The sequence below is a fragment of the Gracilinanus agilis genome, chromosome 6, assembly GCF_016433145.1.
Source record: "Gracilinanus agilis isolate LMUSP501 chromosome 6, AgileGrace, whole genome shotgun sequence".
NCBI lineage: Eukaryota > Metazoa > Chordata > Mammalia > Didelphimorphia > Didelphidae > Gracilinanus > Gracilinanus agilis.
The window spans coordinates 238,147,504-238,164,408 of record NC_058135.1 but is presented as its reverse complement, the minus strand read 5'-3'; the positions used below and the strand labels follow the sequence as shown (position 1 = coordinate 238,164,408).

At 46.7% G+C, this 16,905-nt stretch overlaps 1 protein-coding gene across 1 annotated transcript in view; it reads right to left on the bottom strand.

Annotated features, from left to right (window-relative positions):
* Nucleotides 1-16,905, bottom strand: part of SWAP70 (switching B cell complex subunit SWAP70) — a 63,418-nt gene that overhangs the window by 22,209 nt on the left and 24,304 nt on the right. The window contains exons 3-6 of the mRNA XM_044681822.1: nt 14,174-14,347; nt 4,070-4,297; nt 2,300-2,446; nt 1,270-1,378 (exon numbers count right to left, since the gene is read on the bottom strand). Of these exons, the coding sequence (XP_044537757.1) occupies nt 1,270-1,378; nt 2,300-2,446; nt 4,070-4,297; nt 14,174-14,347 (658 nt within the window). The remainder of the gene's footprint in view (nt 1-1,269; nt 1,379-2,299; nt 2,447-4,069; nt 4,298-14,173; nt 14,348-16,905) is intronic.

The window sequence follows — 16,905 nt, the reverse complement described above, 5'->3', positions numbered from 1 at the left end:
CCCCCGCCCTAGCCCCGCCCCTTACATCTCACTAGTTCCCTTCAGGTCACCGCGCCCCTGGCCCAGGATGGCTGCCAAGGAGCACAGCCGGGCTCCCCCCCTCCAAGCCCAGGGTGCCTCCGCCTCGGCGCCGCCTCCTCCCTCCCCCTCCTGGCATGCTCACTCAGCTCTCTAAACCCTCCCTCACAGAGACATCAGAGCGGGTGGCCTCCCTGATGGCCTCCCTGATCCCCGAGGAAGGCAGACGGACTCCTTCCCCAGGCTCCGGGCGAAGGCTCTCCTCCACTCACTCCCTATTTTGTTCTTCGCTCCGCCCTCTCCCCCGCCCTCTCCCCCACGAGGAACGAGCCTCCCCTATCTGTGCCCCCCCCATCTGTGCCCGATTCAGGCCTCCTGATCTGGACTATGGCTTCGTGCAGGAGGGCCTCCAGAGGCCTCCCAGCCTTCTCCGTCTGTGCTGCCTCTCCTCAGCACAGGCTCCAGCCCTTGTGCACTCCTCCCAGCTGCTCCTGGACCATGACTGACTGACTGAGGGACAGACAGGGGCTCTTCGAGGTTTGGCCTGGCTCAACCTCCCTCCAAGGGCCTTTTCTGCGCCCCTAAACAGTCAGTGGCCCACCCCACTCTTCTGTGTATTTCCTGTAGGCAGGGGTGTCTCTCCCCACAGACCCTCAGCTTCCCAAGGGCAGGATCGGCTCCCTTGTATACTGTATCCCCAGGAACTAGCCCAGTGTCTGGCGCTTATAAGTGCTGATCCACCCATCACAATCCAATTTATATTCTGGTGGCTTCTGTATACAGTTTGACCGGTTGGTCCATTAAACTAAATCTCTTGCTGGCAAATACTGTCCCAGTCAGCGTTGAGAGGGGCTTCCGAGGCTCCTGGGTTCCACCAGCAGCATCTCCTCCATAACAGACCCCAGGAGCCATGGGGCCTTTGTGGGCGGGCTGCGGGAGGGGAGAAGCCACCGGCTGGCGCCCCACCTTCACAGCCCCAACTCGAGGAGGCATTTCTCGCCTTCTCGCCATAACCAAGCCCACCCCCTTTCTCTGGGGTCCGCTCGGCCCTCCGGGGGCCTCAGAACAAGCTCCAGCCTTTTTGTACAGAACAAAAATCATAGACAGATGCGGAGAGTCTTTGTATTCCTGGTTCAAGCACACTTACCGGATGTGAACGGCTGACCCGAACAGAAACACTCCTAAAATACTAAATGCTCCCCTTGCTTTCAGAAGAACATAAAATATGGCAAATGACAGCTGAGATCTCACCTTGAATCCACTCCTGTTTCTTCTTCTTATCTGAGGCACTGATTTCAAACGTCTTATCCAAACATTTTATTAGAAAAAGGCATTTCTTTCCATCTTTGTCAGGTAAGGACTAGAATGGAAAACAAATTTAGTTCTTTTAAAATGTTTATAATAAAACTATCCATAATCGCATGAAAAAATGTTCGAAATCCCTCCTAATTAGAGAAACATAAATCAAAACAACGCTGAGGTACCACCTCACAGCTAGCAGATTGGCCCATATGATGGTAAAGGAAAATAATGAATGTTGAAGGGGATGTGGTAAAATTAGGACACTAATGCATTGCTGGTGGAGTTGTGAATTGATCTGACCATTCTAGAAGGCCATTTGGAATTAGGCCCAAAGGGCTTCAAAAGAATGCATGTCCTTTGATCCAGCCATACCACTACTAGGTCTATATCTCAGAGTTCAAAACAAAAAGTCCACTTTTAAACATCTTTGTACAAATAGATCCTTTTCCTGGTTTTTTTAAAACTCTTTGGAATACAATCCTAGTAGTATTCCATCACTCATCATATACCACAATGTGTTCGGCCATTCTCCCTTTGAGAACACCCCATCATTTTCCAATCCAGGGAAAAGGATGTTTGTACAAAAATATTTAGAGCTGCAGTTGGAAAATGAAGGGGTGTCCCTCGATGGGGGAATGTCCGAACACATTGTGGTATCAGTTGGTGATGAAATATATTGTGCTATAAGGAATGATGAACTGGAGGAATTCCATGGGACCTGGAGTGACCTCCAGGAAATGATGTGGAATGAAATGAGAAGAACGAGGAGAACGTCATACACAGAGACTGAAACATTGTGGGACGATGAAAGGTATTAGACTTTGTGACTAACAGCAATGCATTGATCCAGGACAGCATTTTCCCAACGTCCCATTTTTCAAGAGGCAAAGAGACCCAAAATAAGGATGACTTCCGCCCCAGGGCAGCGCCTAGTGAATCATTCCAAGAGGAGAACTTAATAAAAGAAAAGAAACTTTACCTCGACACAGCAAGTGTCATCCAGCAGGATATCTCCTTTTTTATCCTTGAGATCCTCACTCACATAGTAAGAAATGATGTTGGGCTTCAGCACAAACCAACGTTCGGTCCAGTTTTTCCTTCGATGGCCTTTTTTCATCATGTAACCCTACAGGAGATTAGAGCTGAGATGAGTGTTTCTGGAGAGCTTTTCTCTAGAGTTATCCAAGTTGGCGAGCTCACCAATCATCTGGTGCTCATCAACGGATTTTTTTTTTTAAACCCTTAACTTCTGTGTATTGACTTATAGGTGGAAGAGTGGTAAGGGTAGGCAATGGGGGTCAAGTGACTTGCCCAGGGTCACACAGCTGGGAAGTGTCTGAGGCCGGATTTGAACCTAGGACCTCTTGTCTCTAGGCCTGGCTCTCAATCCACTGAGCTACCCAGCTGCCCGCATCAACGGATGTTTAATTGCACTTCTCAGAGTACATGATCCAACTTCCTCACCTAAATCATCGGGAGAGGCTGGAGAAGAGGCTTCTGGCTTTCCAGAGCCTCCATCGCCTTATCCCTACCACAAAGCTCGTTCTAGCTTGCTCAGGCTTGCTAAGCCGGTGCACGATGATCCCACAGGCAATTGCCGCCTCCACACTGGCGTTTCCACCCTACATCCCCAGTGTGCCTGGCAGAATCCTGCCCAGTATGAGCACCGCTCCTCGTTGGGTCTCTAAGGGCATCGAGGAGCCAATACAGGTTGGTTGTGTTTCCTTCCTGCAGCCTCTCTTGTCCTTTTTGGCCCTAGCTTACCTTTGCAAGTACATGTGTCTGATCTCTTCAGCTCATCTGTTATCCATCAATAAGCCCTGCCTGTTTAATCTGGGCCAAACCCTGGGCTAGGCACCGGGCACCAAAGACAAAAGTGAGACCGATGGAGCCCCTCAAGAAGCTCACATTCTCCCCAGGGACACAATATGGACAGAAGCAAGAGAAGGGGATGTGAATGGAAAAGGGGAAGAAAGGGGACCAAAGCTGACCCCAAGGCCATGACCCTGAGGGCCAAGAAGGCTGGTGGCACCCTCATCTGTAAAAGAGAAGTTCAGAAGGTGAGCAAGTTTGGAGAGAAAGAGAACGACTTTGATTTAGAAAATGAAGTTGGCTAAAATGTCCAAATGCTTGTTGATGTCAAATGGGAGCTCAGGAGAGACTAGGGCTGAACCACAGATAAGGACATCATCCATATAAAGGACTAGTAAATCCATGAGGAGTGATGAGGTGGCCAGGAAAGAGGACAGAGAAAAGAGGAGAAGATCTAGACAATGTTCTGTGATGGAGCCGTAAACCCTTGGGAGCAATCAGGAAGCATGGTTTTATAACTCTGTATCTCTAATTTCTATAATATGGTCCTAAACACCTTTTTTTTTTAATGACAATAACATGAATTTTAAAAAAAAATTCATTACTCAAGAGAATACACATTTCAAAAAATCTTAATTTGGACTAACGCTGACACAAGAAATTGGATGGGTCCAAGAAAAGCTGTATATAGTATATGAAATAATAAAAACATGAGGCTTCACCAAATAGGGATGCTTTATAGATGTCCTTGAAAAGGCAGGATTTGCATTTCTCTTCAAAGCAGAAAATCTTCAATACACACAACAGAAAGTTGTACTCAATCTCCTCTACCATGAAAACCTACCATGATACTAAGGAAATAAACATTAAGCCTGTGAAAAAAATCAACTTCAATCTGAAAGCCTGAAAGGCAGAAGGGAAATTAAATCACTCTTACCTGTTTCAGTACATCTAATATAAGTTCATTAAAAACTTCGTTAATTGCCATTGACACTGTCTGCCGATCCATGCCTTTGCTAAATTGTCCACTTCCAATGAGTTCAATTAATTCCCATGCAGAAAGGCCATCTCGATGAACATCAAAGCTGATTTTGTAATGTTCAAATTCTTCTTGTTGCCAGCCTCCCCCCATTGCTTCCGTTAGTTTCTTAAGCAGGTATTCAATCTGTACAAAAAAGGGGGAAAAAAATGTCCTTTAAGAGTCATGCACCAATCCTGAAAGACTAACAGCAGGACACGCTCACCACCTCCAGAGAAAGAGCCTTTGGCGTCGTCTCTCCCATGCGTGTATTTACAGGGGTTTGGTTAGGCAAGAGTGTGCTCGTACAACAGTGACCCATTTGGAAGTGTGTTTTGCAGGACGATAAAAATAACTGTTTTTTTAAAAGAGTCATGTACCATATTGCAAACAAACGCTGACTGTGTTCAAAGAAAACGTCACAAGCTGTGAGGCTCTCCGGGGCAGAGAAGGTGCCGCTTGGCCTGGCAAGGCGGAGAAGGTGCCGCTCGGAAGGCCAGAGAAGGTGCCGCTCAGCCTGGCAAGGCGGAGAAGGTGCCGCTCGGCAGGGCGGAGAAGGTGCCGCTCAGCCTGGCAAGGCGGAGAAGGTGCCGCTCGGAAGGGCAGAGAAGGTGCCGCTCAGCAGGGCAGAGAAGGTGCCACTCAGCGGGTCAGAGGGCGCATCCTCATTTGGGAGTCTCGGATAGCCATCCAATTGCAGCCTCACGCACCAGTCTAGTCTATGTTGCTTAGGCTGCCACAGTATATTAGAGAGATACTCATTAACAGTGCCAACAAGGCACAAAAGCGCTTTAAAATTTTAACTAAAAACAAGCAGCCGGTGTTGTACGCAATAATTAACATATCAGAAAAGTCAGCAGTGCCAACGGCGCCCATCTGGAATGAGACCCACATGACCGAGGTGGGAGAAGGAGGCTTGTGGGGAAGGGCCAAAGGGCAGACTTTGGGGATGGCCCAGACGTGGGGAGGGGGTGGACCAGAGGAGGGCCCCGAGGCCACACACCTGGGCTACAGGCAGAAGGGGGGGTAGCCTGAATTTGGGAAATTGAGAAGAGGAGGTTAGGGCAAAGACAGGGGGGCAGCTGACTTGCAGGCGCCTTTGGGGCATCAAGTCCAAAAGCTCCAAGAGGAAGCTGGTGCCTGGGGGCCAGTCGAGAGGCCAGGACCGAGCACAGAGGTGGGGGCATCCTGTACGCGGGCGATGACGGACCCAGGGGAGCTGATGGCCGAGGACAAAGCCTCGGGACACAGCGGGCATGACACAGATGAAAGCCCAACAAGGAGCCTGAGAAGGTATGATGACACCAAGAGGAGGAGAATCAAAAGACGAAACTGTAAAGAACTCCTGGAGGAGGCGGTAGGGAGGTGGTCCACAGGGCCAAGGCCGCAGACCTATCAAGGGGGACGAGCCAAAGTAGCCTCCGTGCCCTCTCCCACCTCGCTGCCTTGGCACAGGCCGCCCCTCACCTCTAAAAGGCACCTCCTCAAGACAGCTCAGAATCCCTGGCTTCTTTCAGGGCTCTGCCTGAGGGCCCCTCCTACACCCCCCAAGCCTGCCCCTTCCCCCCAATTGTGTTCATATTCTCTAGACTTCCTTGTGCTCGTGGAGTCTCAAAGGAGAAGCCGGGCTGCTCCGGGCTGCTCCTCGGAAGGCAGGGGCTATCTCACTCGTCTCTGCCATCCCGGCCCCTTCGCGGGGGGCTTCACGCACAGAAGCCACTAATGGACACTTGCTGACAGGCGCCCGGCCCCTTCCTCACGTTCGCCTTCAAGACAGAACTCCGGGAGCCGGACCGCCAGTGCTCTGGAATGCCTCGATTTCCACGTCTTTTATATACCCTCCCTTTCCAAAAGTGCGCGCTCCTTGAGGGCAGGGGACACTTTAGAGCTCTCGAGCATCCCAGCACTTTGGGAATAAACATAAAGCAGATGGTTATGAAACTACATTGCCCATGATTCAAGCTGGAGTCTTTTTGCTTAAAAAAATGGAAGAAATCTGGCAAAGTGAAGAGGAAAAGGAGAAAGAGAAGAGGGGGGTAAGATGTTTCCAGGTGGTTAATAATTGGGCAGGGCAGGAAGTGTTTTAAGCTCAGTCTAAGTACATCTTCCTGGTGGAAAGGAAGGTGACGTCTAGGCTGTCCTCTTTTAACATTCTGAAAAGTTAAAGCGACTCTCCTGGGTCACAGAAAGGAGTGGAATCCAGGCCCTCCTCGAGGATGCTTCCTCTTTACACTCCCCTCTAAAGGAGGAGAGAAGGGATCTCAGAGAGCCCGGCTGCCCTTTGGACCAGTACTGCACAAATGCTGGGGGAAGAGGGGAAGGCAGAAGGTGGAAGAGCCTTCTGGGGACATGAACAGGAGCAGAGGCCCTTCGTGGGGCATAATCACAAGCTGGGCTGGTGCCCTGGCAGAGAATAGAGTCCTGGAGAAGAATCAAGAGCCCCGGGCGCCGGGCCCAGCCCTGCCACTAACCAGCTTTGTGACCACAGGCTTCCCCTCTTTGAGGATATCAATTTCCTCCCCTGCTAAATGAAAACACTGGACTAGATTCTCTCCAAGGTCCCTTCCGGCTTCATGACCTCCATCCTAAATTATATCAGTTACATTCAGTATTTTATCAGGTCCAAAAAGTAACTAACTTCGGGATCTCTTGATGCATGGAAACGCTTCTACTTGTCATTACTAAATAATATTAAGAAACAGCCTGCGCCTCCATGGACTTCTCATGCTAAACACAAACATTCTGGGAGCTCGTTCAGTTTCAGGAAGCAGCTTACTTCCTATTTCCATTCAAGTTTCACCCAAAATAACAAAGAATGAACCTTCAAGTGGCATGTGATCCTAGATAGCTAGTTTTGTTGCCTTGTAGAGCTGAAAAGCTTGTTACTAGGGTTTGGCCTAATACTCATTAAGATTTTGTTTGAGTAAATCTTTCCAAATTATATCAGTTTTAACTTAAATAGCATCTGCAATGCAATTCTGAAAAAACATACATCAGACACATGTCCTGTTTTATCTCTGACTCAGGGAGTAGCTGGTACCAAATATATTGGGGAAATGGCAAAAGCAGTGGTTGTGGAATCAGAGAAACTTTGAGTTCAAATTCCACCTCTTACTCACATTAGCTCTGTTAAAAATTTTTAATAAATTGATAAATGGGCAAGGGACATGAATAGGCAATTTTCAGATGAAGAAATCAAAACTATCAATAAGCACATAAGAAGGTGTTCTAAATCTCTAATAATTAGAGAAATGCAAATGAAAACAACTCTGAGGTACCACCTCACACCTAGCAGATCGGCTAAAATGACACGAGGGGAGAGTAATGAATGTTGGAGGGGATGTGGCAAAATTGGGACATTAATGCATTGCTGGTGAAGTTGTGAACTGATCCAACCATTCTGGCTGGCAATTTGGAATTATGCCCAAAGAGTGAAAAAAGACTGCCTGCCTTTTGATCCAGCCATACCATTGCTGGGTTTGTACCCAAAGAGATCATAAGATAAAAAAACTTGTACAAAAATATTCATAGCCACGCTCTTTGTGGTAGCAAAAAACTGAAAAACGAGGATATTCCCTTCAATTGGGGAATGGCTGAACAAATTGTGGTATATGCTGGTGATGGAATACTATTGTGCTCAAAGGAATAATAAACTGGAGGAATTCCTTGTGAACTGGAAAGACCTCCAGGAACTGATGCAGAGCGAAAGGAGCAGAGCCAGAAGGACATTGTACACAGAGACAGATACACTGTGGTAAAATCAAATGTAATGGACTTCTGTATCAGCAGCAATGAAATGACCCAGGACAATTCTGAGGGACTTACAGAAAAGAACACTACCTACATTCAGAGGAAGAACTGCAGAAGTGGAAACACAGAAGAAAAACAACTGCTTGAACACATGGGTTGAGGCGGACATGATTGGGGATGTAGACTCAAAACAACCACACCAATGCAACTATCAATAATATGGAAATAAGTCTTGATTGATGACACATGTTAAAACCAGTGGAAATGCGCGTCGGGTATGGGGGAAAACGTTTGGAGAGGTGAAGGGGAAAGTAAGAACATGAATCATGTAACCATGGAAAATTTTTCTAAAACAAAATAAAATAAAGTTTAAAAATAATAATAAAGGACTTTTGGATTAACGCATCTATAGGGAACAGAATAAGGACTGAGAAAATATCCAATCTGGCCATGAGAAGCCTCATTCTCCACATCTGCTTATAAGGAAGAACAGCACTTCCAAGAGAGGCTCCACCAACTCATGACGATTTTTTACAGGGCTCAACTTGAATCTACCTCTCCATCGCGGACAGGGTGTCGAGGTGGCAGGCTGGAGAGAGCACCAGGCTGGACTCCGGAGGACTCGTCTTCCCAAGCTTCAGTCTGGCCTCAGACCCTTAAGAGCTGTGTGAGCCTGGGCAAGTCACTGAACCCTGTTTGCCTTCACTTCTTCATCTGAAAAATGAGTTGGAGGAGGAAATGGCAAACCATTCCAGTATATTTGCTGGAAAATTCCCAAATGGAATCATGAAGAGTCAGATGCGACTGAAAAACAACGAAAGGACAGCCCAGAACTGGCTCCTCGGTGCACCTTCTCCAGACCCAGCCTCTCTCCAGAGATCCGGCACCGCGCGGACAGCCACCTCTTTGGGCTTCTCCATTCAAGCATCCCGTGATCATCTCCAATTCAATGTGTCCAAAGCCACGTCTTCTTGGCCCTGCTTTGTCCAAAGAGGTCATCCTTCCCTCCGTTGACCAAGAAAAAAGAAAAAGTCAGGTAAATGTGACTTTCAGAAAAGGCCCTGGGGTGGCACCATTAAGGGGACAAGGTGGTCCTTCTCTCAAAGGATGAGGAAGAGGCAGGCATCTCCATGAGCAAAAACCCCGCCATGTTAGGCAGCACTTCTCGATAATGTACAATCCAAAGGAGGCCTTTCCTTCGCAAGACTTCCCTCCCAGAGGCCACTTTCTCATTTTCCTTAGAACGCTCATCCTTATTCTTTTAAAAACGAACCTACGGCGGCATATCTGAAAGTAATAAATGTAGATGCGATCAAACAAGAGCCAGGCCAGGCGGGCGGGCTCAGCAGCCCGGGAGATCCAAGATGCTTCAGATCAGAAGGTAAACAGAAGCCCTCTTTCTAGGGCCTCTCCTTGGCCTCTGCAGACTTCAGGGCTCCAGCTGGAGGGCCTGAGGAGTACCCAGGGATGGGATACACCAGATCCAGGCACCACAAGGAAAAGGGAAAAACTGCTACTGCCCGGAGCTGTTGGCATCTGCTCTCCCTCATCAGACGGGGAGCTCCCTGAATGAGAGACGGGTTTTTTGCCCTTCTTTTGGTCTCACTGCGTATTACAATGCCTAGCAAGCAATAGGTGCTCAATAAGACCAGCTTGCTTACCCCCTATCAGGAAGCACCAGGATCCCAGAATCACAGAATTCCAGCACAAGATGTCCCTGCAGAAACTCCCAAGCGGTCTCAGGCTGGCACGCAGGCCCGGCTTCAAACTCTGGCTCTGCCTCTTCACAGCTCAGCTCTAGGCTCAGCGGCAAAATAAAGGTGGTCTGAGGACCCAGTAAAAAGGGCTTCGTACACCCTCATCCTCTGCAGTCATGACTAGGATCTGAAGCATCAGTCCTATTTCTCCTCCCTGCTGTCTTTGCATGTTACATAAAAGGAATAATGTCACATTCATTTTATGCAAACAAGTATAAGGTTCAGGGACTATCAAAAGCTCATGTTATATACTTCTGGGATGAGTTTGTTTTCTACAAGAATACAAATATAATCTTGTTTATTCTGCAGAAGATTCAGATTCATTTTCTGGACAATAAAACTCAATAATAATTGTTGCTCTATGCTCTACTCTCTTGCCCCATAAAGCATTTCGGGTAGCAAAAGAAAAATGTACACATTTCACTCTAATTCTAATCCAGAGAAAATTGTCAGGTATTTAAGGCCTATCTATAGTCTACAGGAAAATCTTCCCCAGCCTCCACTCCCAAAATAAAATGAAATGAAATAAAAACCTAAGAAATATAGACAGGGTGTCATTCGTGGCCTGCTTAGTGTCTATGAGAGATGTACCTTCCTTTCTTCCCTTTTGTAAGGGATTCTCTTCTCTTGAAATGGCACCAAGATGTCCCTGTAGGCCTAGAATTACTCTGCCCACCCCTTGGAGACTCTGGGCAACTTCTGGTTTAGATCCACGTTCAGGAATGTGGCTCAGTCCCAGCATGAAACAAGGCTCTCTGAACTTGCTGGCCTGTGAACTTCTCAAATCTGTTAGGAAGAGCAAAGCCATCCTAAGACTCGAGTCCATCTCCAGAAACGGCCTCCTCTAAGTAACCGAAGTCTCCCTGCCCAATGGTGGAAGCCAGGAAGGTTCATTTTCAAATCCCCAGGCCATGCCTCTGAGTCACAAAAGAGGATCTTCCAAAGAGAAAAGATTTTCTCAAACCATTCCAGTTCTTCTTCCCTCCTTTCAATCCATCCATCCATCCATCAGGAAGTACCATTGACAAACCAAGCCCGTGCCAGGCAGTGGAGGCTGAGTTTCGGGGAGATGGAGACTCGGGGGCTCCGGGGAGGAGGGGACATAATCCAGAGAGGCAGTGCAGTGTGGCTGCAGAGGCAGGATGGGGAGTCACAGCCAAGGAAACCGGAGAGACTGGGGGGTTGAGGGGGGCTGGGTGATAAAAAGAGTGTCTATTTGATTCTAGAGTCAAGAGGAAAGCCTCGGAGTTGGCTGAGAAGGGGAGGGCAAGGGGTAGAGCTGTGCTTGGGGAAACATCCCTTTGGCAGCAGGATGGAGGATGGAGTCAAGCGGGACAGATGAAGGATGGAAATCAAAGGTGATGAAGGCCTGAAGTAAAGGAGAAACAAGGAGATCTGGCAGAGGGCTAGACGTGGGAGGGAGGGAGAATGCAAAGTCAAAGATAACACTAAGACTAGGCTAGCCTGGGAGAGCAGAAGAACGGAGGGACCCCCAAAAGGTCCAGAGAGGTTCCAAGGAGTCTTGAGCATTTTATAACACAAAATCGAAGAAGGATGACTCAGGAGTGGGGAAAAGAGAATGGGTTTTCTTTGGACCGGGTGAGACAGATTTCATTGGGAAATCTAGTTTGAAACATCAAATAGGCAAGAGAGAATGCAAGTCTGAAGCTCCAGGAGAGACGAGGGCCGGAGAGATGGCTAAGGAAGTCATCTGCCCAGAAATGACCAGAAACCCCCAAGAGCTGTCTCCATCCTTCTAAAACCACGAGAAGGCTATTGGCTGGTAACTGGTCCGTGGCCAGGGCAGCGTGATAACAGCAGAGATCTGCTGTTGGCGCCCCACAATTCTTCCCACAGGAAATGACTTCACTCGAGGACCTACTGAATAATATTCCAATTTTAGAATGGACTGGAAGTCCTACAGAGTGGTAAGATAGTTTTCTTCCAATTTCTAAGAAAACACAAATTATCAAATAAATCTGGCACACTTACATATACCTACAAAACCCGATCTTTAACCTACCATGAACCTCTCTTCATATTATTAGGGAAGGGTTTTGTTTGGTTTTTTTTTTATAACCTAAGGGGAGACGTTTCTGAAGCTATCCTTATGAACGTTCATAGGATCACAAGATTTAAAGCTTAAAAGTTCCTTTGCCTTTTGTTTTACAGATGAGGAAACTGTGGCCCATAGAGATTAAATAAAATAATTTAAACAAAAGGTCACACAATACATAAATATCCAATCTGGGTTTGACACGGGTTCTCGGGTCCAAATTTAGCATTCTGTACATATAATACTCTATCACCCTGATTCATTAGATCAAAAAATTTTCTTGGTCCAAAAACCCCCAGTGTGCCTCCCACTTTCCACTCCCCCCATTTAGGTAACACATTCAACTCATTTCAACTAATATTTATTAAAAGCCTCTCTACCCTCAGGCCAAGCACTTGTTATTGGGTTATGCACAATATATATTGTCTTACACACCAAATGCCAAAGAATCCAGAGAATCTCTTGCTCTAAGTTATGATTAACTTACCTTTCCTGCTGACTGACCCAAGATAGGCTCAGAACTCAAAGTTCTTCCAACCTCTCACCACACTACCAGGCCCAGAGCAGACCGAAGTCAAAGATCTGAGTTTGACTGTGTCCCTCACTTCCCCAGTGACAATGAGACAGTCCTCTACCCTCTCCTGACCTCTCAGAACAGAGGCAGCCCTGGGAGTGCTCTTCATCCTGGCTGTCTCATCTTCCTCATCCTCATTCTGCTTCAGAGGACGACAACAAGACTTCATCCTCCAAAATGTGTTTTCAACTGACAAGTGTCTCAAAAAGACAATAAAGGGGCAGCTGGGTGGCTCAGTAGGGAGAGAGCCAGGCCGAGAGACAGGAGGTCCTGGGTTCCAATCTGGCCTCTGACACTTCCCAGTTGTGTGACCCTGGGCAAGTCACTTAACCCCCACTGCCCCCTTACCACTCCTTCTGCCTTGAAACCAATACTTAGTACTGATTCTAAGATGAAAGGTGAGGGTTTAAAAAAGAAAGACAAAAACAATAATTTGGCATGGAATTTCTCAACGGAGCTAAGTGGTTGTTCTAGCCTGACAACATCAGTCAGACAACTTGGAAAACTGGATTCTCCTTTGCATTTTGTTAGAAAGAAGGAAAATAACCCCGAACTTCATGGATGAACATAACACCACTGCCCTGCCATGGAGGCCAAGCAAATGATACTAGAGCTAGGATCTGGACCCAGGACTTCAGTGGGAGACAAGCCCACTGCCACTGCTCGAGTGGAGGTGTCAAACACCAGCCACTTACATGGCCCACAACATTCCCCAGCACCCGAGACCAGATTCTAACGTAACCAGGAAATATATAACAAAATAAACAAAAATGTGACAAAGCATAGATGATGTTAATATGTGGTTTTCTAAGTTACTGTGTGGTCCAAAGGTATCCTGAGATAGTTTATTGGCCTCCAATACCATTGATTGGCCCCAAGTCCCATTGTTTGGCCCCCCAGTCCCATTGATTGGCCCCCAATACCATGTATTGGCGCCCAGTCCCATTAATTGACCCCTAGTCCCACTGACTGGCCCCCAGTCCCGCTGATTGATCCCCAATCCCATTGATCGGACCCTAGTCCCACTGATTGGTCCCCAGTCCCATTGATTGGACCCCAGTTCCACTGATCGGACCCTGATCCCCATTTCTCTTTGGGCCTGACACCACTAGCCTAGAGCAGCTCTGACAGGTTAAATGATTTGCCCAGTCACCCAATCTAGGAGGAGTCAAACATGGGTCTTGAACCCAAGTCTCCATGGACTCAAATGCCAGTTCTCTACCACTAAACAATGCTGCCTCTTTTTATAATGTATATTCCAGCAAAATATCATCCCAGAACTTAAAACAATATGTGCTAAATGAAAATAGCCTTGAAAAAAGGTTTGGGTGTTTTCCCTCCACAACACAGTTAACATGTAAGTAGGCAGAAAGCTTTGTCTGCTAAATATGCCTTGTCTTGCAGAAAGACATTTTGGGCATAAGAAATGGATTTTTCTATAATTGCAGCAATTTAGAAGAGGAAGAAAAAGAGTCCCACCCTGCTTGCCAACCTACGGAGGAATTTAGCTTTCCCACAGCATTCCATTTTGGCCTTCCCCACTTTATCTGCAATTATATGAGGCAAATGTCTGGCTAAGTGCTGTACTTCTTACCAATAAACTCTAGTCCAGAGGCTTTTTTCCTCTCCATATCCATTTTAAGGCATCATGTTCCTAATTTGTGTCTACCAAAACATGTCATAGTTAAAAAAAAGATCTGGCCTGAGCCAAGAGATCCGTGGATTCTGCCACTCCAATTGCTAGGTGACCTGAAACAATTAATTTAACCTCTCTGAATACTCCATTTCCTCTTCTGTGAAAAGGTGCCCATTCCAGCTGTACCCTTCCATTACTCTACCATAATAAGAAAGCCCATTTCAACATGTTTTTTGGAATTACCCCTTACCTCTTCAGGCACAATAATTAATGGGTATTTGTCTTCGGATAAAAAGTTGAAAATCACCCACACTTTAAAGGAATCTTCTTCACTGATGAGCAGGGGGCTTTTGGTGAGATTTTTTTTCACACACAGTGTCCAACACATCCTATTAAACTCAATCTTGTCAAAGTTTCCTTGAACCTAAAAAAGAAAGAAAATACAAGGCACTGAAAACCGCCACAAGGATGGCCAAAATGAAGTCCAGGTGGACATCCCCGCCTTGGTGCTCTGCCCAAGATTACACACAATGTGTCGGCTGGGGCCCTGGGAACAACCGAACCCCAGTGTAGTCAGGCACCGACCTCCCCCCATTCACAGAAAACTCTGATTTGTCTAAAGTTGTGTTTCGGAGAAAACAGTTCATGACAGGCATTATTAGGAAGGCTGGAGTATCAAAAACAAGGCTGTCAGAAAAGCAGAATTGGCAAACGTGGCCAGACCCTCTTGAGGACCGGCAAGTCCCAACATGGGGCTCCTTTTTGCCTGGAGGTCTGGAATTCCTAGAACAAGAGCCCATGTCATAAGAGGTGGTTAGGCTGGGAAACGCTAACTCCACCTGGTTTCCCTACTCCTTAGGAAGCACAGAACCTAGATTTAAAAAACAAAGAACAATACCTTCACTGTACTTTCTACCACCTCACCGAAAGAACCTGATGTGCTGTTGACTCCCACGTCTCCCTTTCTTTCCCCTGATTTTCTGAAATTAGAATAAGAAGCTGCCCCTATCAATACTATCAATTGATCCTCAGATCCATCTCAAGATATTATTTTTCCATACTTTATGTAATAAATCCCAGCCAAGTCTGGCCATTTATTTTATCTACAGAACTTTTACAGAGCACATCATGGTCCTTGCCCACAGGAAACCATCTAGTCAGGGAGAAGAAATCTAAATACACGAAAAGCCAAATAACTAAACCAGCACTATATAACCCCAAACTGCCACAAAGCCAGCCAGAGATACCCAAATAGAATACGGGCTCTGAAGGCCAAAATCACGATGGACCAGAGCTCTGATAAGGCGTCCCAGAGACTTGGGCGAAGCACTCCAGGATGGTTATTGTGGCTTGTCCTTCGTGTTCAAGGAGGACCAGAGACGCCATGGGGGCTCCTCGGAGTCCTCGGCCTCCCTCTCTCCTCCGGAGCCATCCAAGGCCAGCGGCAGGAAAAGGCAGGATGGCCGGAGATGCTCGAAGAGCCCCACAGCACCCGCTTTAGCCGCCTTCACAGCCGCCAGAAGAAAACATTCTCACACCGCCGTTCTGCCAGGGGAGGTCTTCACACGCCGTGGGTGGACGCCTCCCTCACTGTGACTACTTCAGGCCACTTTAGTCCACCGGCCCAGAGGCTTTTACTGGGGCACGTCCGCTGCACACCCAACTCTTCCTTGTGGTTCCAAGAAGCTAACAGACTGGATCTGGGTTCAGGGAATCTGACTCCAAATCCCAACAGGGCTCCTATACTGCCTTTAAAAGTGTGAGCAAGTTTCCTAAACTCTGGTCCCCAATTTCCCCATCTGTAAAATGAGGAGGTTGGGCAATAAGTGACCTTAAAGGACCTTCCCAACTCCATGAGCATCTGATGAAGAAAAGGCACTTATAGTCTAGGAACGTGCCATGCACACAAGAGTGGTATAAAGTGCCAGAGGAGTTAGAGAAAGCCAAAATTGCTTCTGGCCAAGAGGAATAGGGAAAGCTTCCAGAGGAGGCGACAGCTGCACTGGCCTTGAAGGTAGGTATCATTTCAATAAATACAGAAGTGGGAGAGTAATGGAGTTTCTGGCCAGTCAATATGGAACAGCATGACAAAGGCACAGCAACAGAAAAGCAAAAAGGATGCTCAAAAAATGCAAAATGGCTAAAAATTTCTGGGGAAAATTGACATCAGTTCAGTAGAAATTTGATTTATACCTTATGCCATAATAAGTTCCAAATGTATACTCAACCAAAATATTAAATGTTCACATCAATTTTCTTAAAGTAGTATTGTTTCATAACAATGGCTGTAGGGAAAATTTCTAACCAATGATATATATATACGATTATAAAAGAAAAATAAACAACTGAATTACCTATTATTTAAAAGCATTAGCATAAAAAATCAATGTTGCGAGAATAAGAAGATAAACTCAAGAAAGAAAAAAAATTTGTTTTGAAAAAATTTTTTAAAGTCTGATAGCCAAAATACATCAAGAATTTACACACAGATAGGCCCGTTCCTCACTAGTCAAAAGATAAGAATAAGTTTCCAAAACATGAATTTTAAGTGGCCAACAACCACATTATGACAATTCCAAATCACTGATAAAAGAAATGTTTTACCTCCTTCCCCTCAAAGTGGCAAAGACAAAAGGCAGAAACAATGGATGTGAGAGAAGCAACAGGAGCATAGGGCCACTAACACACTTTTGGTAGCATTGTGAATTGGTCCAACAATTCTAGAAAACAAATTCAGTGATTTTTCTTGCATTGTTCCAAACTGTTCATATCTTTGACCAAGCAATCCTACTACTGCCATTCAAGGAGAAGGAAGGAGGGAAGGGAGGGAGGGAGGGAGAGAGAGGAAGAGGGAGAGGAGGGAGGAAATGAGGGAAGGAAGGAGGGAAGGAAGGAGGGAGGGAGGTAGAGAGAGGAAGAGGGAGAGGGAGAGGAGGGAGGAAACGAGGAAGGGAAGGAGGGAAGGGGGAAGGAAGGAAGGAA